At 34.0% G+C, this 25204-nt stretch overlaps 1 protein-coding gene across 3 annotated transcripts in view; it reads right to left on the reverse strand.

Moving 5' to 3' along the window:
* Nucleotides 1-25204, reverse strand: part of LOC126878714 (SLIT-ROBO Rho GTPase-activating protein 1-like) — a 466675-nt gene that overhangs the window by 120252 nt on the left and 321219 nt on the right. For all 3 annotated transcript variants that reach the window (XM_050641582.1, XM_050641579.1, XM_050641581.1), the window contains exons 4-7: nucleotides 17290-17511; nucleotides 8655-8783; nucleotides 6883-7104; nucleotides 1041-1316 (exon numbers count right to left, since the gene is read on the reverse strand). In XM_050641582.1, coding sequence (XP_050497539.1) covers nucleotides 1041-1316; nucleotides 6883-7104; nucleotides 8655-8783; nucleotides 17290-17511 — 849 coding nt within the window. The remainder of the gene's footprint in view (nucleotides 1-1040; nucleotides 1317-6882; nucleotides 7105-8654; nucleotides 8784-17289; nucleotides 17512-25204) is intronic.

Raw genomic sequence — 25204 nt, forward strand, 5'->3', positions numbered from 1 at the left:
ACTGTATTATTAAATAAAAATAAAACAATTATAGTATTTCGAATGTTATTTGGTGCGAAGTTCATATGCGGAATGTTAATTATTCGTAGACCAAAAATGGGACTTTTTATTACTCAGTTAAAGGAGACTGATTTAGAATACCTATTTTATTGATGTATTATTAAAGAAAAATAAAACAATGATTAGGTACCTATTTGGTGCGAAATTCATAAATCGGATGGTATAGATTTGAGAGACATATTTCTTTATTTGACTAAGATTTCGCTTTCTCAGAATTTTTAATGACTTGCATGTGTTGTTAAGTAGTTTAGATCTGTTTCAGCTATTCAATTCAATTCTGTTGAAGTTTAGGGTTGTGTGCTATCAGACGAAAATAAATGTTAACTTGGTTATAACGTTTGCGGTTGTGTTTTAAATATTATTTATTCTGGTTTATATATTTATTTTGGTCTACGAATAATTAACATCCCGCATATGAATTTCGCACCAACTAACATTCGAAATACTATAATATTGTTTTATTTTTATTTAATAATACAGTAACAAGTATTTTAAAATCAATCTCCTTTTAAAAGACTCTAAAAAAACTTATCTTTTTAGGTGTACGATATTTAACATTCCGTATATGAATTTGGGACCGACTAACATTCCGTATATGCATCTGGAACCTCGCCGCCTATTGGTTAAAATATTACCGCGTGCTGCAACGAACCAAAAGAAAACTCTTATGGTCCAAATACATATACGGAATGTTTAGATGCAAACGGTGACCTATATGGAATTCGAATCGAGTTGGGGGCAGTTTTCTTACCCGGCTAGGTCCTTTTTCATTTTATCTGTATAGTGTCATAACTCAAAAAATATTTTTTTTACCATTGTAACTGACTAAAATAGTTATTATTCTAATTTTAATAGTTTTTTAATTAAACCCGAAAATGTTGTAGGACAAACTTTAAACGTCGTTTTCTCAAACGTCGTTTTCTTTGCTTTTTTGACTTATGACACTCTTTGAGCGGAGGTGCGATATACAGAATACTTACAATTAAATAAAATTCTTCAGTCTCTTGCCTATCGGCTCTAAGCTTTATAGAAACAGTCTCAGGGGGTTTGCTAGCAGGTACTGCATTGTCACCAAAATAACCGCTACAGTCATAGTCCTTGGCACATAACATTTCTAGTAGAGTACTCTCTGCTGTCTCTAGCGTCTTCCACACTTCTTCAGATTCTGCTCGAAGTGAAGTCACTCTCTGCTGTAATTGGGTCAGTCTTGTTTCCATTTCTCGGTGTAGAATACTCTGAATTGCAGGTTCTGGAGACTGAAGAAATATTTGTGAACATTTGGAAACATTTGTGGTGACATTTATACAACTATTACCATTATTATTATGAAATAATTGACATGTTTTAAGACATAGATACCAGATGTCTTACTAGCTTTAACCCTAGAAGGGCCAAGGTGGGTCAAAAAGTATCCACAACATTGCATTACATCCGATTTTCTAAATACCTTTGAAAATTTCAGATGTCTGGCTAGTCGAAAAGTGTGTTTAAAATCGATTATAAGATTTCCCATACATAGTGACAAAGAGACAGACAAAGAACAAGTGAAGTAGGTATACAGGGTGAGGCAAATAAAGGGCCTATTAGAAATATCTCGAGAACTAAAGGCAACAGAATAATGAAAATTTGAATTAAGGGGTTTTGAAGAGTCATCTATTTAATGAAAATATTTTCATCTATTTGCTACTTCCGGTTAACCGGAAATTGCTTATAACTTCGTTTTTTTAAATGGGACACCCTGTATATTTTTACATTTTTGGATTCTCTTCGATGACTTCTTTCTTAAAATATGAGGTTTTGTAATGTTATACAGGGTATTTTAAAAGATAATTACGTTTTTTTATTAATTTCGTAGCAACATTCACACCCTGTAGAATTGTAGTAGTTTGACATCTAAAACTCTACTTACGTTCAAATGATTTTTAATATAATCTACTATTGTTAAGAATCATTAGTATGGCTAAATTTTTAATTTCAGTATACAGGGTTGGTCGAAACTCGGAATGAGTATTTTCTGAGTTTTCTTAAATGGAACACCCTGTATTTTAGTATTGTAATGAAATGATATTTTATGGTACTTTTTTATTTCTTAAGCATTCCCTATATCTAACTATTTTAATTTGTGCTTAATTGTTAATCGCACCAACAATCTTAACTACATAGGTATTTTGATTGCTAAACCATTATTGGTAATTTTAAGAATCAGTCTGGATTAATATGTATTTATTTCTGAAAAATTATTTGTGACTGAATTTTTTCACGGCCAACCTAATAAAATTTTACGTATTTTTTGTTGCAATTAATATTTAGCTTGAATCACCAATAACTCACAAATTAAAGCAATTAGGTATAGGGAATACTTATAAAATAAAAAAGTACCATAAAATATCATTTCATTACATTACTAAAATACAGGGTGTTCCATTTAAGAAAACTAAGAAAATATTCATTCCGAGTTTCGACCAACCCTGTATACTAAAATTTAAAAATTAGCTATACTAATGATTCTTAACAATAGTAGGCTATATTAAAAATCACTTGAACGTAAGCAGAGTTTTTAATGTCAAACTATTACAACTCTACAGGGTGTGAATATTACTATGAAATTAATAAAAAAACGTAAATATCTATTAAAATACCCTGTATAATATTACATACTCATATTTTAAGAAATAAGATATTGAAGAGAATCCAAAAATGTAAAAATATACAGGGTGTCCCATTTAAAAAAACGAAGTTATAAGCAACTTCCGGTATAACCGGAAGTTGAAAAGAGATGAAAATATTTTCATTTAATAGATCATCCTTTAAAACCGCTTCAATCCAATTTTCATGATTCTGTTGCCTTTAGTTCTCGAGATATTTCTAATAGGCCAGTTATCTACCTCACCCTACTTAATCTATATTAATAACCCCATCATCATCAGTGGCATTACAGCTCTTTATAAGCCAAAGCCTTCTTCAGAACAATCCTCCATTCGCCCCTGTCTCTGGCAACTCTTCTCCATGTTCTAATTCCAATAGATTTTATATAATTTTCTAAGTTGTCTTGGTACCTAAGTATCGGTCTTCCTTTTGCTCGTTGTCTATCGGCCCTTTTAGGTCAAAAACTTTTCTGACTATGGCATCTTCCTCTCGCCTGATTACATGACCTATCCATCTAAGGCGTGCTACCTTAATGAATTTTACAACGCCAGGTTCTCCAAAACTTCTATACAACTCATTGTAACGCCTGCGCCACAAACCTTGTTCTTTTATGCCTCCATATATTCGTCTTATGATTTTTCGCTCAAAACGTTTGAGCGGTTCTTGGTCATTCTGTGTAAGCGACCAAGTTTCTGAACCATATGTTAGCACTGGTCTTATTAGTGTTTTGTAGACAGTCAATTTAATTTTTCTATGTATTTTTGAGGCCATCTGTCTTCGTAAGCCATACTAACACTTATAGGCGAGTACTATTCTTCTTTTAATTTCTTCACTGACATTGTTATCTTTAGTTAGCAGCGAGCCTAAGTATATGAAGGTATCGACACCTTCCAGTTCTAGGTTGTCAATTATTATTATTGTAGGTGTCGCGTTGCTTGACCTAGTGCAACACATATATTTGGTCTTTTGAACATTTATATTTAGTCCCATTCTCTTTGCAGATGCTCTTAACGACCGAAATGCTTCAGTCAGAGATTCTGTGGACCTACCTTTGATTTCAATCAAAGAGGTGTCAGACAGGGTTGTGTGTTATCCCCAACTTTGTTTAACGTATACTCAGAAATAATTTTTAATGAAGCCTTGGAAGGACAATGTGGAGTTCGAATCGGGGGAGAAACTATTAACAACATCAGATATGCAGACGACACCGCGATCATGGCTGAAAATATCGAAGATCTTCAATTCCTTATTGATCGAGTCACTAGAGAATGCTCCAAAAACGGACTTAACATAAATGCAACAAAGACAAAGTTACTTGTGGTTAGTAAACAAGACGTCGGCCCTATGCAACTAATTGTCAGTGATGAATCAATAACAAAAGTTAACCATTTTAAATACCTAGGATGTTGGATAAACGAGACACTAAATCCGGATGAAGAAATTAAAACTCGTATAGAAATTGCAAGAGGAGCATTTATGAAACTTAGATCTATTCTGAGCAACTCTCAGCTGAATTTACAACTAAGAATCAAGTTCCTAAAATGTTATGTGTATCCTGTATTACTATATGGATGTGAAACCTGGATCATGAAGGTTAACATGATGAACAAATTAGAAGCCTTTGAGATGTGGTCGTATCGTAGAATGCTCAGAATATCTTGGGTTCAACGCATTTCAAACAGAGAAGTCTTAAACAGAGTAGGTCAAGGCGAAGGTGACTTAATGAAGATGATAAAAAAGAGAAAACTTGAATATCTGGGGCATATAATGAGAGGTAGCAGATACAGGATGCTGCAGTTAATACTCAATGGAAAGATCGACGGAAAAAAGGGAATTGGTCGAAAGAAATATTCATGGCTCCGAAACCTTCGTCAATGGACTGGCTTATCAGCAGATCAATTGTTACATGCCGCACAAGATCGAGAACGATATCGGCAAATTGTTATGGAAGCTACCCACGCCTAAAAATTTGGGCACGGTACTTAAATAAGAAGAACCTGTGATGTCTATGTTATCTGCATATCCAACAATTTGTACTGATTTGTTCATCGTACCATTCGTATTAATCTGGGACTCTCGAATTATTTTTTCAATTGCCAGGTTAAATAAGAGATACGATAGTCCATCATCATGTCTTAGTCCATTTTTGCAATGGAAGGGTCTTGAGCAATCGTTTTGGATTTGTACCATGCTCTCTACTCCTGTGAGTGTAAGTTCAGTTAATTGAACAAGATGAAGCGGTATTTGAAATTATAACATAGCAAGTAAAAGTTCACCTCTATTAACTGAGTCGTATGCGGCTTTGAAGACCACGAATATGTGGTGGGTGTCGACGCCGAACTGTAGGGTTTTATCAAGGATCTGCCTGACTGTAAATATCTGGTCCGTTGTTGATTTATTAGGACGAAACCCGCATTGATATCCTCCCACTATTTGTTCGGCGTAGGGAAGGAGGAGTCTTTTATATAATACGTTGGACACTTTATATGCCATATTGAGTAGAGTTATGCCTCTATAATTATCACACAGCATCATGTCTCCCTTTTAGTGTAGAGGACACAGTAGACCCAACTTCCAGTCTGTGGATGTTTCTTTCTGTTGCCAAATTGCAGTTATCAGTTTATGCATGTGTTTCAAGGTGTCGCCGCCGTTTTTGAAAAGTTCGGCAGGGAGATTATCCGAACCGGGGGCTTTATTATTTTTCAGTGTTAAGATGGCTTCTCTAATTTCTTCTTTGGTGGGGAGTGGCTGCCGATCATCTTCATTCATTTGAAACATGGGATGCATCTCGCCATGTTCACAATTGCCACTAAGCAGTTCTTCAAAATGTTTCGGCCATCTGTTTAGTATCTGTTCCTTGTTACTAATTATAGAGCCATCCCTATCTTTATAGGTTATTATTCTGGATTCGAATTCTTTTCTGCAGCTGTTTATCTGTTGGTAGAATTTTCGTGAGTCTTTTCCAATGTGGTAGTTAACAATTTCCTTTAGAGCGTAGCGTTCGTATTGTTCTTTCTTTTTTCTTCTAAACATTCTCTTTTCTTCTCTTCTAAGATGTTTCATAATCTTTCAGAGTTGATCTCATTCTGCGCTGCTGGAGTCTCTTATATGCTTCATTTTTTCGTTGGATTGATTCTACATTCTTCATTCTACACTCTTCGTCGAACCAATTTTCGTTTCTTCTGGGCTTGATAGATTTTAATACAGTTTCAGCCGCTGTGTGCATAGCTTCTTTACATTTAGTCCAATGCTCTTCTATAGTTAAATTTTCTTCGATTTTTGCTAACGTTTCGTTTAAGATTTTCATGTAATTAGCTCTAGCAGTTTCAGATTTTAACACCTCAGTATTATATTTTGTGGATTCTGTGCTGTGACCTTTTTTATCATTGGATATGCGTGCTCTGAGTTTTGCTTTTATAAGGTAGTGGTAGGAGTCTATATTAGCACCTCTACATGCTCTTACGTCCAGTACATCGTAGAAATATCGACTATACAGGGTGTCCCCGAAAATAGTGCGTTCCTTAAAGGTATAGGTAGAAGGTACCATGTAGAGCAAAAAAGTCTTTTTTTTCTAAATGCAACCGTTTGGCTAAAAAACCAAAATACATTTTGGTATGCAAATTGAAATCTGACAACTATGTATACAAAAATCTAAACATAGACAATCACAATTCAAAAATAGTTGCAGCATTTTAGCCATAAGTATTTACATTAAACCCTGTCTTCATCCTAAAAAAACAAACAAATTCTTGTTTTGTTGGATTTTCAAACATGGGGCGGTACAATTATTTTGCAGGTACCTGTCTGACCTACATTTGTGGTGTCAATAAACTAAATCACAAACAGTTCTTGTACAGTGATGCCAAATTAGTTAATTTTATGAAAATAAAAGTTCGCTTATATGGCGAACAATGTAATTTTTTTTGGAAACGGTAAACTTTAGAAAAAAATGTTATAGGACTTTTTTGTTCTACATTCTGTATTATATCCATACCTTAAAGGAACGCACTATTTTCGGGGACACCCATAACTACGTGGTCAATTTGATTCTTGGTCTGGCCGTCTGGTGATTGCCACTTGGCTTTATGGATGTTTTGTGGGGTATATTAATAACAATAACCTATCAAATACAAATATCTTAAAAAATTTTATGTAAATAATACAACTTTAACTTACTTCATCAGTCTTCTGACGTTGAAATTCCAATTTTTTAGGAATCATGAACGCAGCATGGTTATTTTCTAAAAACTTCTGTTTGTCTAATCGGGAATCTAGAGAATTGATGCAGGCTGATAATGAGTCTAAATCACTTTGTACAGATTTTTGACGGCCTTCCTCAGCTGTTATATGCATCATTAATGCTCTGGAGATACAATTGTGGAAACCAAAGTCCATACACTGCAAAAAAGGTAATATATAAAATATGCGTTGCTACCGTTTGTTATGCGTTTTACAAAATTACAAATATACATTATAATACAAACAAATAAAAATATCTTAATAAATGTTAGATTTAATATAGGAAGTAGTTAACAAAATTTGAACAATTCCAGTTCTTTCTAATATCGTCATATTATTATGAGTCACAACGATCTAATTGCGGCCCTGGCGTAAGAGTACTTCTAGAAGCCGAATTAACCACTTTGTCAGCAATATTCGATAACTTCTTTTTGTTGTCACTTCTTCACACTCTTTGGAGGACATCAGGTAAATATCTTGTAAGAGTTGGTCGGATAGTATCTACTCAATACTTATGTCTCGATTACTTACCAGGATTCGAAGTAATCGAATCCTGCCCAACAAGTACCCGATACTAAAAGTAATCAAGTAATCACAAGCCCACTAAGCTTTGTTTTTAAACCAAGAGAAGTAAACTAAAAAGACAGATTCACACCCAAGAAAGTCACTAGAAATATCACCAAATACATCTTCTTTTTTGGTTGATCATATCGACGTTTGACGGTAATTCATAAATATTACAGTATATTAATACGTCTAAAGAGTTGTTCTAAAAACAACTGTTTTTTATATAGAAACAGACTACAAATCTAAAAATTAAAGGATTAACGCAGAAAATACAAAAAATCGCTGATATAATTTAATTAACCTATGCAATGCCAATAGTGTCAAAATTTTATAAATGTTATTAGTGTCAAAATTCGATAACAGTGGAGTAAACTTGCCTGAGGTTGGACCAATTACAAACAAGCTTTACGGCGCCGGAAATTTGAATTACTCCTCTTGGTTTAAAAATAGACTATAGATACCGATTAGATACTGGAGTTGGAGTAATCAACACGTCACAGTAATTATTTTGTCTCCCATAAAGTAAAAAGTAATCAAGTAATCAAAGTATCCGATACAAAGTATCGGATACTTATACAAAAAGTACTTAGGTTTGTTCCAACTCGATACAAAACCGTTCTTGAACGGTTACGAGTATGCGCAGTAACGAAAAATGTGTTATTGCGCATAATTATTCGTTATTGCGCATGCGCGTAACGATTCAAGAACGATTTTGTATTTCGTTGGAACAAACCTCTTGTAATCACTCGATACTTCAAAAAGTAATCATTGCAGAACATATTGCGCCTCTCGTCCGACATTCAGCTCCTCAGCAGATACCGAGCGCGCATCCATACCCACGCCGTCCCACCAGAGTTCCACCACTACCGACGGATGGCAGGAGATGGGGTCACCTGAAATGGTATAAAACAGCAATCGAGCTAACAGTAAATCGATTCCACCTAGCGAATTGAGCTAATAGGAACTCACGGGACACCAGCCGGTGGTATCACCCGGTGTGGTACGGAGTACGTCTTTTAAACAGTGTACTTTTGCTTATTTCCCAAGTTAAAACATTATTACCCGAAAACCCTAATGGAGGAGGGACATTTCATTTACTACAAATTTAATACAGTCAAAGTAAAAAAATATGATATACTTACATCGATTAAATCGGAGAGATCATCAACGAAATACTTGTGGATCGTAGTGTTTGCAGCTTCTAAACACAACAAATACTCATTTTTAGCTTTAAGGGCTTTTAATTTGACGTCAGTGTATTTGTTTCGTCTCTGAAAAAGAAATATATGAATGAACAAAACAAAGAGTTAGTTTTATAAAGGACCCTTAACCCCTTAACGTGCACGCTCGAGTTAACTCGAGCGCGCTAAACAGGCCGAACTGTGCACACCCGAGATAATTCGAGCGACATTGTACTTTATGTTACTATAATTTTTCACACTCGAATACAATCGAGAATTGAAAATAACAATGTGAAAGCAAAGAAAAACCAAACGCCTCATTGGTATTTATCATTTAAATTTTCCAATACTTCGTAAACTATTGTAAGCTAACAACACTTGCTTATTCAAGTATAAAATATATCCTTTTCTACTTATTACTTACGACTTAGCTCTTCCTTGTGAACCGCTTTTCGACAAATTTGCGTAATTATCTTCTGATTCGCTCATGTTTTAATATACAGGGTGTCTCATTAAGAATTGTCCATATGGTAACTGGAGAAACCTTAGCACAAAATACGAAGATTTAACCCAAAACACTTATATAAAATATTCTTCCTTGCCGAGATACAGAGTGTTTTATTACAAATATTCTAAAATGATTTAGCCCATTGTTTTAACACCTTCCAATATTTTTTGTTCAAACTTGACAAACAGTTCACACATGTTAGGATGCTCTAACTAGTGTTAAAAGATAGTTTTCCGCTGTTACCAGAGGCGTGCTGTAGGGATGTATACTTCATTTTCGCCCATTTCCCCGCCTCACAATCTACGCCACTGTCGTAATAATCATTTCAGCATGTTTTTTTGATTCCTTGTTACTTTTTACATAAATATCATCCGTGTGTCTCATTGCGATAGAATAAGTAGTTTTCAAGTTATTCGCATTTAAAGATAATGGATTCTATAAAACTATGTATTTTAAACTACATTCAATAAGATTATGTGTTTAAAATACATAATCTTATTGAATCCGTTACATTAAAACGCAAATAACTTGAAAACTACTTACTCTATCGCAGTGATTCCCAAAGTGGTCCAGGTGGACCCCCAGGGGTCCATGAGAGACTCAACGGGGGTCTACGTTGGCGTGAAATAAAAATGGGGGTTCACAAGTTGTAAGTGGGGGTCCACGAAAATTTTATAGTGATTTGGTATTTATTTAAACAAATTTGCATTTTTTTATCGTAAAATATCAATGAAAAAAATAATTTTTTAATAGTAGGGACTTAAAAATGTCATTAAAATATATTATAACAAGATATTTTGATTAAAAACAAGTTTTTGATCAAATTTTAGTGTAGAAAACTTTAAAATGCCGTTTTTTACATGGGTTGAAGGGTGCATGTTTAACAAGGTTTTACTTACTTTTTGAATCAGTTTTAGAGTTTCTGGAAAGTAAAGATCCAGATTTCAAGGAAAACCTGATCAAATGGAAAGCAGACATCGCGTTTTTGACAGATTTGTTCAAAAAATTTAATGACATTAACTTGCAGTTACAAGGGGATAACCTAAATTTAATAAAAACAAAGAGTGTAGTTTCGGCTTTTCTTGGAAAATTGAAATTTATGAAGCAAATATTAGTGACGCGAATTCTCAGTTTCCAAACTTGTCACATACAGCATGTCTTGATGAAGATATTCAGACAACGTTCAATATTTAAATGCGCTGCATGATGACTTCAAAAGCAGATTTGAAGATATTTTGATAATGGAAATACTACCATGGGTCATAAATCCATTTGATGAAACGGAAGTGGCGGATGTGGTATTACAAGAGGAACTACTCGAGCTCAGCACCAATGAAGAACTGAAGGTGTAATTTAAAAAAGGCTATCAAACATTTTGGCTGCAAGCAGAAATACCTGAAAAATATCCTGGGCTGTGGGAAATTGCGAGAAAACTTTTGATAGCGTTTACCTCATCATACCTTGTCGAAAAATGTCTTAGTGTCGTACAAACCTATTAACAAAAAAAAAGGAGCACATTAAACATTACAGAACGGGGAGATTTGCGGTTAATCCTTACAAAACTGAAGCCAAATATTGATAATTTGCTGTCAATCCATCAAGTACATCCCTCCCATTAAAAGTATGGGTATTTTTTTTATTATTGATTTGCATATTTAAAGTTACATAACGTTATTAGTGTTTCATTTTAATTCTTTTAAGTCTGTTATCATTATCATTTTAATAAATATATCGTAAGAAAATATACCTACTATTTTTTTTTTATTTTTACAACTCCGAATTTGGCACTATTTTCGAAGATGAAGAACAGGAGTTACCGATGTAATTTCCCGAATTGCCACCCTGAAATGGAACTGGGCCGGACACGTCGCCCGAATCAGTGATGAGAGGTGGACGAAGAGATTATTTGAGTGGAGGCCGAGATTAGACAAAAGAAGTAGAGGAAGACCACCTACTCGTTGGACTGACGATATCAAGAAAATGTCAAGCAATTAGATGCAAAATGCCCAAAATAGAGCACAATGGACAAAAATTAGGGAGGCCTATGTCTAGCAGTGGACGCAAAGAGCTGGGTGATGATAAATTATGATGAATTTAGGGTTAGAACTCACCCGCGACGCCAATTTCCATCGTTAGATATTCACATTTGGGACGAGTTTTGGGAATATGGTAAAAATGTAGCAGCAGGGGTCCACCGAAACCAGTAAATTTTTAAAGTGGTCTACGAGAAAAAATAGTTTGGGAACCTCTGCTATCGCATCGAGACAAAAGGATGATATTTACGTAAAAAGTAGCGAAGAATCAAAAAAACATGCTGAAGTGATTATTACGACAGTGGCGTAGATTGTAAGGGGGGGAAAGGGGCGAAAATAAAGTATATATCCCTACAGCATGCCTCTAGTAACAGTGGAAAACTATCTTTTCATACTAGTTAAAATATCCTAACATGTCATTGTGTAAACTGTGTGTCAAGTTTGAACAAAAAATATTAAAAGGTGCTTTAATAATGGGCTAAAATCATTTTAGAACATTTGTAATAAAATACTCTGTATCTTGGTAAGGAAGAATATTTTATTTAAGTGTTTTGGGTCAAATATTCGTATTTTGTGCTAAGGTTTCTCCAGTTACGATATGGACAATTCTTAATGAGACACCCTGTATATTAAAACATGAGCGAATCAGAAGATAATTACGCAAATTTGTCGGAAAGCGGTTCACAAGGAAGAGCTAAGTCGTAAGTGATAAGTAGAAAAGGATATATTTTATACTTGAATAAGCAAGGGTTGTTAGCTTACAATAGTTTACAAAGTGTTGGAAAATTTAAATGATAATTTTTTTTTCGACAAATCTGCGTAATTATCTTCTGATTCGCTCATGTTTTAATATACAGGGTGTCTCATTAAGAATTGTCCATATCGTAACTGGAGAAACCTTAGCACAAAATACGAATATTTTACCCAAAACACTTAAATAAAATATTCTTCCTTACCAAGATACAGAGTATTTTATTACAAATGTTCTAAAATGATTTTAGCCCATTATTAAAGCACCTTTTAATATTTTTTGTTCAAACTTGACACACAGTTTACACAATGACATGTTAGGATACTTTAACTAGTATGAAAAGATAGTTTTCCACTGTTACCAGAGGCATGCTGTAGGGATATATACTTTATTTTCGCCCCTTTTCTCCCCTTACAATCTACGCCACTGTCGTAATAATCACTTCAGCATGTTTTTTTGATTCTTCGCTACTTTTTACGTAAATATCATCCTTTTGTCTCGATGCGATAGAGTAAGTAGTTTTCAAGTTATTTGCGTTTTAATGTAACGGATTCAATAAGATTATGTATTTTAAACACATAATCTTATTGACTGTAGTTTAAAATACATAGTTTTATAGAATCCATTATCTTTAAATGCAAATAACTTGAAAACTACTTACTCTATCGCAATGAGACACAAGGATGATATTTATGTCAAAAGTAACAAGGAATCAAAAAAACATGCTGAAATGATTATTACGACAGTGGCGTAGATTGTGAGGCGGGGAAATGGGCGAAAATGAAGTATACATCCCTACAGTACGCAGGGCCATAACTACCATTGGGGCAACCGGGGCGGAGCCCCGGGGCCCCCGGCCAAGGGGGCCCCACAGAGGCCTCCTTTTGGTTGGCCGTGCATAGATTTTAACGAGGAAAATAAAAATATGTAATTTAAAAGCCGATATCAACGAAATATTTTCAAATGACACAATTTTAAAAAGACAGCAACATAAAGTCTTAATTTTTCACTGGGGAAATTAGTCTTTTCGACTAAAATGCAATTGGAACAGAACAGGGGCCCTGAGGCTTGAGCTAAGCTGGGACCCCCGAGACCTTAACATAAAAATTTAAATTATTAGTTAGGAAATTAGTTATTTCGGCGTAACAAAACCTAAAATGCCATTGGAAGAGGGGACCCGGGCTAAGCTGGGGCCCCCGAGACCTTTCGTAAAGATATAAATTGTTGCTGAGAGATATAAATTGTTAATTAGATATTTTGGCTAAATAAAAATTAAAATACAACCGGAATAGGGGCGCCAGGTCCCAGCCCAGCTACTTTAACCAATTTTCCCAGACAACATCTTGGTATGTGAAAGGAACCACATGGTACCACATTTTGAAAAAAAGGGTAAGGGTAAGATAGAATGAGCACATTAGGATCAGTCCCACCATTACACTGACCAGCTTCACTGACTGTGTTTGGCTCACATTGCAGTTGCTTAAGGCACCTTAAGGTGCATTTACGTTTGCTTGGTAGTTCGCTTGGTTATTCGTTCGCTACAAAGTAAGACCATTTACATTGTAGCGTACGAACGCATTCGTTGATAATCCGTCCACAATGTCAGATACAGATGAAGATGTATTCATTAGAGCTGCTAATTTTATAATTATTGCAAGACATGCTGAAAAAAAAAGAAAGAAGAGAGTTTGGTGTTCACACAGGAGGGAAAATGCGTTTTCAAGGGGTTAAATATTAAACATTTTTCCGGACCCCCCTTGCGCTGGGGGTAGGGGGCCCCCAGATTACGTTTGCCCCGGGGCCCCCAACATCGTAGTTACGGCCCTGACAGCACGCCTCTGGTAACAGCGGAAAACTATCTTTTAACACTAGTTAGATGATCCTAACATGTGTCAACTGTTTGTCAAGTTTGAACAAAAAATATTGGAAGGTGTTAAAACAATGGGCTAAAATCATTTTAGAATATTATTAATAAAACACTCTGTATCTCGGCAAGGAAGAATATTTTATTTAAGTGTTTTGGGTTAAATCTTCGTATTTTGTGCTAAGGTTTCTCCAGTTACGATATGGACAATTCTTAATGAAACACCCTGTATATTTTACTAAAATATAATGTAAAATAAAATATAATTATAATAGGTTTGTTACAATACAACAAAAAACCGTCATGTAACGATCACGCTCCTGCACAGAACAAAACATGTTCCAACAAAAAAAAAACATGGTTCATTGCATCGTCCTTCAGATTGTTCCAACAAAAATTGTGATCGTCCAGTGACAGTTTCGTGACGATCGGATAAATGCATGTACTCGTTGGGCTGAGAATTAGTTGCGTTGTCATAAATATTGGCAATATCATTTTGAAGTCGTCTAGTTTAAAATATTAATATGTCTGAATTGCCAATATGAAGAGTCAGATTAAATTACATTATTAGAAGAATTTTTTTACTAAGCAACATAAACAAAATTTGTTTAGGTAATATATTTTAATATTTTGTATTTCGTTAACGACTTCCGAAGTGGAAGTCGAAATGTCAATAAATTTCATTATTAACTTAAATTGTGGCTTATTTCCCAATAAAATAGTAAATTAAACTTAGTTTTTGTGCTCCTTTTAAGTGTGCAAACAGCTTTTAAAAAATCAATATACAGTTTCTTGTTTCTGGTCACAATTACTTTATATTTTTTGTTAATCTGGACCTGGATTTTTGTTGTGATTAGTAAGTGAGTCGTTCCAATGTAGTAAATAAATATTGTTTGTTTTTAAAATGAGTATTTATTCACTAACTTTAATAATTTATTATTAAAACTTAATAATACTTGCTTTTTAATCTCATGAGTTCTTAAAAATTTCAATACTATACCTAATTTCAAAATTAAAGTCGTTGGATTGTCTGCGCAAAAATTGAAGCGAATCTAGAAACTCAGTTTTTTGTGCTCTTTTGAAATATGCAAATGGATTTTGAAAATTTTAATATACAGTGTGTGGTTTCAAGGTAAAAATGACTTTATATGTTTTGTTATCCGGATCTGGACTTTTCTTGTGTTTAACAGTTGGGTCGTTTGAGTTCTAAATGAGACCTATGTGTACCACATAAAAAAAATATACAGGGATGTTCTAAAGTTATGGATTCAGAAAGAAATGGGCGAAATCGATAAAACACCCTGTAAATTGGTTATAAAAATCGGTTGGGCAATAAATGTAGTATATCTAGAACCGCCTTAGTAACTTCTGTTCACCATTTAAGTATTTCCGTTTCCCAGTGAAACACCCTGTATAACCAAACGTATTTACAACTCTCGCTTTATAATTTTTTTCTCGTTTTATGAAACATCCATAATGTAATAAATTTGTATCAAGCTTTTTAAAAATTCTCTTGTCTGCTTGTCTTCTTTTTGGATGTGGTTGAAAATATAATTAAGATGCAGCAATAACATTCTTTTGTAATTTAATATATGCCAAATGCATATGGTACTTTCAAAATTCATGTTTTTGTTATCATAAGACAGGCATTTAATACAGATGATACATGTTTTGTTTTATTTTCCACGCTAACATTGAATGAATTGATCAAATGAACATTCTTATAAGATGTAACAATATGTCATTTTAGATAAAAAAAAAAAATAGAAGACCATAAATGGGATTATGATTGATAAATTTTAATTTCCAGTACATTTCGATATAAATAAATAAATTTGTTTATTGCAAAATAGAAACACATACTCTGTGCTTTGAAATAACACTTTATTATTTTTAAACATATGCAATTGTTTAAACAATATTTCACAAACAATAATCAAATTGGTTTGATTTTTGTGGAATTAAAATATGTAACAACAAAATATAGGGCAAGACAATAATATATTAGATAAAGATTGGAAGAAATTTTGGTGGAAATCAACTTGTGTGAATGGAACACCGCTGTCCTGCGCGTAGCACCAAAAATTAATGTTTATTTAAAAAAATTCTTGACACCGTAGTAGTTAATCGATTTTAATTTTGCAAATTGCAAATGAAAGGTACAGTATTCTTCTATACGTAAAAAATCAAGTTGCTATCTGCTTTATTTTCCGTCCTGCAACATTTTGAAAAAATGTATTTTTTTTTGCAAAAGCTGGATTTTAAAATTTATTTCGCAAAATCTACTAAACCGATCTTAATGAAATTTACAATATTCTTTTATTACATCATAAAAAGTTTTTGTCGGTAAAATGTGAAGGTCCTAAGTGTAGCATAAATGGTTGAAAAATGTAAAATGCGAATACTTGTTTTTTTATGATTTTTTCGCAATTTTTGCTATTATGCAACAAGGGTGACAATTTTTAAAATTTGTAACCAATCCTATATTGTAGGAAATTTAATTACGCTACTTTTATATCAGTGCAACTTTTCGCGGAAATGACTACTTTTAAAGTTATAATCAAAAAACGAATTTTTCCTTAATTTTTTTTTTTGACATTTTGATTATTTAACAATGTTAACAATATTCCGGACCTTTTTGAATGGGAGGATAATTCAAATATTAAAAAAAATTGGAAAAAATCTTTTGTAAAAGGTATACTTTTTTTTTATTAAAAATCCCTTTAAGGGGCTACATCACAACAAAACGTTTTAGATTTTATAAAAAATCATCATCAGTGTTAGACAGATTGGATGCCAGCTGAGCCACCAAAGAAATATTCGGGTAAAAACCCTTTAAATATAATATGGACGCATTAAAGGTGCATACTTAAATAAAATGCCTTAGGATGGATACATGGCAACAAGGATAATGCCAGGATAACTCTTAAGTTGCCATTAAGTCATTGGAATGTAAACAACTCAATTTGCATCCCACGTGTTGGGAAATTCAATACCTTACCTAAGGGCATTATCCTTGTTGCCATGTATCCATCCTAAGGCATTTTATTTAAGGGGTTATTATATTATATTTAAAGGGTTTTTACCCGAATATTTCTTTGGTGGCTCAGCTGGCGTCCAATCTGTCTAACACTGATGATGATTTTTTATAAAATCGAAAACGTTTTGTTGTGATGTAGCCCTTAAAGGGATTTTTAATAAAAAAAAAATGTTATACCTTTTACAAAGCATTTTTTACAATTTTTGTGATTGATGGTATACAGTCAACTACAGGAAAAATGTTTCTTTTTCTTGTGGATTGTTTTTTAATTAAAATATTATTATATGAGTTATTTTCAAGCAATTTCTGCAAAAAAATATAAGTCACCTCTCAACATCCAAAACTAATATTTTTACAGATGCGCCCTGGTCTAAATAGTTTCAGATCAATGTCAACTTACTTTCGTTACTTCTTTTTCCATCAATTTGTACTTCTTCGATCGTTCTAACTTATCCTGAGAGAAGCTCTGCTCCAGTTTGCTTCTTTGTAGTTCGGCAGTTCGTAATTTAGTGTCAGCTTGTCGAAGTTCGGCTTGGTAGCTGTGATATGTTTTCATTGTGGTATGAAGTTCATGTAAAACTCTGAGAATTTCTTCGTGGGTTTCATAACCTATCTCTCGGCACTGCAAAAGAGAATTTTTTGTTTAGTAAAAAAAATTCAGTTCAATCAAATATTCAATTCCAGTCCGATCAGAGAGTGCAGCAAGCACCGGTAGAGGTGCTTGCTGCACTCTCTGATTGAACTGGAATAATGATGCGGCTGTAGTTTCGTGTTGCAACGAAATTGAAAATGGTTATCCATTTTTGATTTATATGTTTACTCTGCCAAAAAAGACTTGAGGAAAAGATCAATCTTAGCCCTATTGAAATCACAGACAATATAAACGAAGCATGGGAAAAAATAAAAACTCATATAACTAGTAGTGCAAAAGAAGCCATTGGAGAAAGAACAATTGACTTAAACAGCGGCAGAAACCAAAAACCATGGTTCACACAGGAAGTCAAAGATTTAGCAAAAGAGAAGAAAATTGCATACGTAAGATATATTAATAATAGGACCCCAGAAGAGTATCAAAGATATAAATCAGAAAGAAATAGAACAACTAACAGAATCAAAGATCTAAAACAAATATATTGGGAAAAATTCTCAAATGACATGGAACATGATTTACGAGGAGGTCAAAGGAAGGTATGGAACATGTTGAGGAACAGGAAGAAGCCGGTTACCGAAGAATTACAAATTAACGCAATAAAACCAGAAGAATGGGTAACTCATTTCGAGAATCTATACAAAGACGATAACGACGATAATAATGAAGTACAAAGAAATGACCTACAAAACATTCAGCAAGAAGAAACAGAGAATGACAACATCACCCAAGAAGAAGTAAACGAAGCAATCAAAAGATCAAAAAATAGAAAATCACCAGGTCCGGATAATATACCAAATGAATTAATTAAATACGGAGGTACAAAAATAATAGCAGAGATAACAACATTATTCCAAAAAATTGTAAACAACATGACAGTACCAGAGGAATGGAGAGAGAGAGTATAACAATACCCACCTACAAGAAAGGCTCAAAGACAGATCCTACGAACTACCGAGGAATTACACTACTCAATTCTACATCAAAACTATTGACAAAAATTCTATCCCAAAAAATATATAAGAAAGACGGTGTATCGGAAGAACAACAGGGTTTTCGCCCAAACAGATCTACAATAGACGCTATTTTCATAATGCGACAATTAGTTGAGAAACCAATAGAATTTGACAAGCCCATGTTCACATGCTTTGTAGATCTGAAACAAGCATTCGACAGAGTACGATTAAAGGACGTGCTCACTATCCTTGAAAAGAAAAACATAGGTCAGAGGTATAGAAACATAATCAAAGAGCTCAATAGATCCAACAAAACACGAATTAAAACCACACACGGGCTCACGGAAGAAATCAAAATCAATGCAGGCATTAGACAAGGGGACAGCCTCAGTCCATGCCTATTTAATTTAATAATGGATGAAGTTATAGGTAGTGTTAACATAATGAATCAGGGATACAAAATGGGTAACCGAACCATGAGAATACTTTGCTACGCAGATGATGCAATCTCAATAGCCGAAAACGAAGATGACTTACAACGCCTACTACAAAAATTCAAAATAACCGCCGAAAAGTATAACCTGACACTATCCAAAGAGAAAACCCAATCGATGGTAATATCCAGGAACCCAATTAGATGTAAATTAGTAGTGGACGACCATATAATCGAACAGGTAATGGATTGCAGATACTTAGGTGTGGAAATATCTAGCGACAGGCATCTGTGGCAAGAATCAAAACAGCAGGCAACGAAAGCAGCGAGAATATCTGGTTTCCTGATAGATATAATCTGGCGGAATAAATATATGAGCACCGAAAGCAAAGTCCGCATTTATAAGACATGTGTTAGACCCGTACTCACATACGCAGCTGAGACAACAAAGACCAAACAAATAATCAGAATAACAGAGATGAAAACCCTAAGATCCATAAGAGGTATCACACTCAGAGATAGAATACGAAACGAAGACACATTGAGAGAGCTAGGCGTTCAAGACGTAGTGAGATGGACAAGAGCGCGACGACGCATGTGGAGAGACCACGTAGATCGGATGGACCCTGAACGTATGGCGCATTGGGCGAAAACACAGAAGCCCAACACCAAGCGACCCATAGGAAGACCCAAAAAACGATGGTACGAGAGTTGGAGCTCTGGATCGCAGCAAAGACTGTAACAGAAGAAACAGGACATAGTCCTATTACAAGAAGAAGAAGAAGAAGAAGAAGAAGATGTTTACTCTGATTGTAGTACAAAGGGAACCACTCTCGTTGGAACTTTACCGCGCTGAGCAGATGGGACGTGAATTATAAATTGTAAAATTCCTCTTCTTCCTTAGTCTCAGCATCCGTTATGGCTTGCAAATTGTAGAAGCCTCGGAGGTGTTACCAGAGAAGGTTCCCATTGTTTTCAGTCTGGTAGAATGTAGAATAACATTTTTGGATGTTGTTTGATGTGCTATTAGATTGAAAACTTAGTTTTTTGCTAGCAGTTGCCGCTAGGGCATCCCTGCCATTTCGTTCGTTGCAATCCGTGACTTCACGCCGGGGTTTGTCCTAGTTGGGTCAGAGAGAGCAGCATATGTGCCTCCTGATGAGAGACTAACAAGTTTCGAAACCGGTAGAGGTGCTTGCTGCACTCTCTGATTGAACTGGAATAATGATGCGGCTGTAGTTTCGTGTTGCAACGAAATTAAAAATAGTTATTCATTTTTGAAAAAAAAAATGTTTAAATATTGTTTTTTAAAATAGGTTCCTATCTGCAAGTCTAGTAGACAACACGTAAAGCTCAGGCATTTTGAAAAATATTCCCACGAGTTTTTTTTTATAATCATTTTCATCAGATACGCCAGAATAAGGCCGTCCGCACATGGGTCGATCGAAGACACGTCTCGACGTTCGCGCGTCTCGCTCGTCTTGTACGAACCCTGCGGCGCAAGCGATTGCTCTCCGCACACTAGTCAATTCAGTTTGCTCACATCTTCCAACTAACAAGAACGCATTTTTTTATACATCAACCAAAACGACTATTTATCTGTGAAAAGTACGGTATTGTTACATTTTTAGTATAATTTGTATACAATGAACATTATACAATTGAGGGTACTTTTCTACTTCACCAACAAATTTTATATTACCTAGAAACATAAGTTCAATACTTTCAGAATTTTATATTACAAACAATATATTTCCACAAAGCTACTAGTACTACAATCAACGAACATAACATGCACCGATCTTTAAATAAAACTAAAATTTAATTTAGCGCAAAAAACAACAAAAAAACGAAGGAAACAAATAAAATAAACTACCTCCATGACTGGAAACGTGCGTCTCACTCGAACTTTCTCGTGCGCTACCGATCGAAAGGGACGAGAGTCGTACAAGACGTTGCAATACTGAACGCCCCGTCCCGTCTACGGAGCACAAGCACAATATCACAACGAGAACGAAGGAACTTGAGTGGCGGGGAGAAATCTACGCGACTGGAATCGAGTCGACTACTTGCAGCGTCGACCCATGTACGGACGGCCTAAAGCTGAAGTCAGAAAGAAATCATTTTTTTCGGCCCGAACAGATTTTTTAAGTTTTTTGGATTATTCTGAACAAAAAACTGTAATTTTTCTCTAAAGTGATCGTTTTCGAGTAATAAAGAATTTAAAACTGAAAATATAAACGAAAATTTACGATTTGCAATGTTCAAAAATTCAAGTAAAAAATATTATTTTTGAATTCACGAAGTGCCTAAATTCAAGTTCAAACTACTTGTTGTATCTGTTCGATTGACTAGTTCGAGCAAGGTATGTGTGGCCGCCTGAATTCTCCAGCGAAATACGTGTCTATAAAAGGATTGCAACGGAGCGTGTTAAGACACGCTTTGCGAAATAGAAAAGAATCAAACAAAAGAAATAGAAGACAAGAATCGACGCAACGTGAAGTAGCACAGCCTCCTACATTTTTACAAGCCATGAAGTAGAAATTTGGCAACGTCAAATGGTAGTCCTATTCGAATGTGGAAAGCTGATTCTGCTGATTGCAGTGCATTGTAAATATGTGCCATGTCGTGGCAGCTATTTGAAAATTATATTTTTGTACTTAATATTAAGTGTTTATATTACTTAATATTAAGTATATATTATTAGGGAAATTTCAAACAGACGTCATTGAAAAAAGGTTTGGTCAATATAGATACTTATCGGGGTGTAATTATAGTGCATCATATACCCAAATTCTAGAATATGAAAAAAAAAATTAAAATTCACAACATTTTAGAATATGGCAGACTTAAAATCTTGTAACAAAAATCCATCTAATGAGGACATATTAAATGATACCAATGTTGACATATCACAATTCCTTCATATTTTTGATTCAAATTATTTACAAAATTATAAATTGGATGAGTCAACCCAAACATATGTATGTGGTTATGTAGCGCATAACATTTATAAAAATAAGCATATAATATGTGCTGCATGTAAAAACTTCGTTGTACAGAGTGTGAGTACTACTGTTAGAGACAATTACTTTGATTATTTACAAAGGGGGGCTTATGTGTAGCTACGGATGAAATAAAATTTTTATACTTTCACATAATATAAACTTTATTAAACAGATAGATAATAAAACATTGCTGGCATTACTAGCTATGGCAAGTCTTGAAAGTGATCAGTATTATGTAAACTTTACAAAAAAATGTATTTGTGAACAAAGCGCAAAATATATTTATCTTGTTGCTTCAAAAATCTTAACCAATATAATTTTAAATAATTTTACTAAAAATGAAAATAATAGTGAACATGCAAAAAGCAGATAAACGTAAAAATAGAAAAATAAAAGGAACTGTTGAAACTGTATCCAAAAAAAGAAAATTATCAACATTAACAAAATAATAGTCTTTTTTAGTCAAGTCCAACTTAAGTGGCGTTTAGACTCATTGTAATCTCTCAATATAATGTTTCAAATCAGTATAGTTAACTTTGTAAAATTTACTAGGTATTCTTATCGACAGTAATCGTAAATGGTCCTTGCATACTGATTCCCTAGAAAGAAACTAACCTCAGTCCCTAGGCTTTCTTTAAGTAAGAAACTTGCTTTGCAATAAGATCTGTTTCAAAGGAACAAAAATGTATTATTTGCAAAAATGACATAGGTATTTATCATTGTTTAAGTATCATCTTAGATAGGGGATCATTTTTGGGGTTCTGGTACAGCTGCACAATTTGATACTATGTACTTTTAAATTACAAAAAAGAGCAATTCGTTATCTATTTGATATCAAAATACAACTCATTACAAGACCTACTTAAAAAATCGCGGAATTTTGAGGCTTTCCTCTATGTATATTTTAGAAACTTTTTGTTGGATTCACGAGCATCTAAACATTTTTCCTGAAAGACCTGATCCTGGCTACTCTTTTTAATTTTACTAATTTAAGGTTGTTTTTTCTGTTGGTTTATATTTTTATATTATTTCGTTTTTGTTAGCTTTGTCCATAAAATTGTACAATTTTCAGTGACAATAGTGATTACAGTGTTAATGTAAGTTATAATGTAAGCCCTCCGTTTGTTACTGTAATAATAATAAAATTAAACACATATAAGTTGTGCACTGAGCTAAAAAAGTATCTATTGAAAAGTGTTTTTTTTTATATGTAAGTACATACTTTAAAGAATATTGTAATCCATAATGCTTAAATTACGACTCCCTGTGTGCGTTCGTATGGCTTTTATACTGAGTACATACCCATATTTTCTCTTAATCTGCTAGGTACTATACATTATTAATTATTAAAACATTAGATTTTAAAAATTAAAAATATTGACTATTCCTATACATTTCTAACATTTGTATGAAAAATAAATATTACTACTAACAAGTTTAACTTATTTATTTCATACTTTCCTTTTTAAATTTCAATTTAATTAAAATTTCTCTTATTTGTGCAATTTTAAAAAGAGATTCATGCATTTTATTTAAAATATTCCGTTATGAAATGGACCACCAATTCTCTTTCGTAGGACTACCTAAATCACGTGTTGCGACGTTGCCTTTTTTACGTCATGGCTTGTAAATGTAGGAGGCTGTGGAAGTAGCGAAATGTCTCTCAAAATTTGTGATTTATGATCCTTAAGCTCACACTGAACCGAACCCTATATTTATGAACCCTGTGGGGCGTCGCGTTAGTTCCCGTGAATTGTCGGTAAAATGACACGGTGCAAAGGAATTCAGTAGCCCATCAGACCCGTTCAACTAGGCTCGGGACTAGTACGATCAGTGTCGTGATAATTTTACTCTATAGTGGTCTAACCACGTTGTGTTAAGATTTTTATCATTGCATGAATTAACACAATGCGTGCCGTGTCGCTCATATATGAGATACACAGATATTTTGCCAGGGACCACGTCGCTCATTTTTGATATACACGTATGACTTACGCTCATTGCCGTGGATATTAATGGCCCCTGAGACTATTATCCCGATTAAAGCGTGGCACGCAATGTGTTAACCAACGTAATAAAATTTCTTACTTAAACGGCTGTATAGGACTGAGAATATTTTGTATATTGTGTTCAAGAGAGTTATGCCCCTATAATTTTTGCATTCAAAAACCTCTATTTTTGTGCAGTGGACATATCGATACATTTTTGACAAAGTAACGTAAGTGACATTTACGGTATTATTATTTAGAAGGTACCTACTGCCAAAGTGTAGTAAGCCTAGAATTACTTTGAGCGTTTTTTTTTAATTTTTAAAAACGTATGTCCAGAATTGTTTTAATCATACCCGCAAAAGAAAAAACATGCTTTTTCTACAAAATCGTTTTTGGTGACTTAATTTACTATGCCAAAAATGTATCGATATGATTCCAGTGCAACATTCCTCTAGCATTTGGTCTTCTTCCACATGGTCTTGTTCCACAACGGTTTGTGGTACTGAAGGGAAGGCTTGACAAATGACAGATGTGTATATGGTTAAGAGAATGGGTTAGAGATATGGAATAAAAATCTACCTGTTTATAAGCTACAAAATTAAAAAGACTCAGACTTAATGACCCGCCCTCGTAACATTGTCCCAGTTACGTAACACAAATGTGCCACAGGTTAAAAAAGTCGAGTACAGACTGTGGACTATATAATGGAGAGTCAGTCACATCGAATCAATTATAATTAAATAATTTAGATTCACAAAGTAGTACGTTAAGCACGAAACAATTAGTATAATGGTTTCCTATTTAATCTCAATTTTACTTAATTGAAGTAAAATTATATTATGCTCCTCATTATAGCTCTTTTAAATTTGACTTCATGTTCGCGTCGTGTTAAGGTATATCGGGATAGATGATGACAAAAATCCTTGAAGCTGATTTTTCTTTGTTTTTTTAAACAATCTTAAAATGTGAAAAAATCATTTTTTACCTATAAAGCGTTTCTTATACCTTTAAGAAAAAAATCGTTCAAATAAAAGTGAAAAGTAGATATTAAAAAATTCTTTAATTTTCGAGTTAATTATCAAAATTCATAAATAATTGACTGAGATAAGTAGATATTTACAAAACGAAAACAATTGGGTCTCAAACTAAGACAACTTTACTGGCTTATTGGCAGGAAATCACAATTAAATCTCACAAATAAGATCTTAATATATAAAGCTGTCCTGAAGCCAATATGGACGTATGGAATTCAATTATGGGGTTCTGCTAGAGCAATTC

Source organism: Diabrotica virgifera, chromosome 10 (assembly GCF_917563875.1).
Source record: "Diabrotica virgifera virgifera chromosome 10, PGI_DIABVI_V3a".
NCBI lineage: Eukaryota > Metazoa > Arthropoda > Insecta > Coleoptera > Chrysomelidae > Diabrotica > Diabrotica virgifera.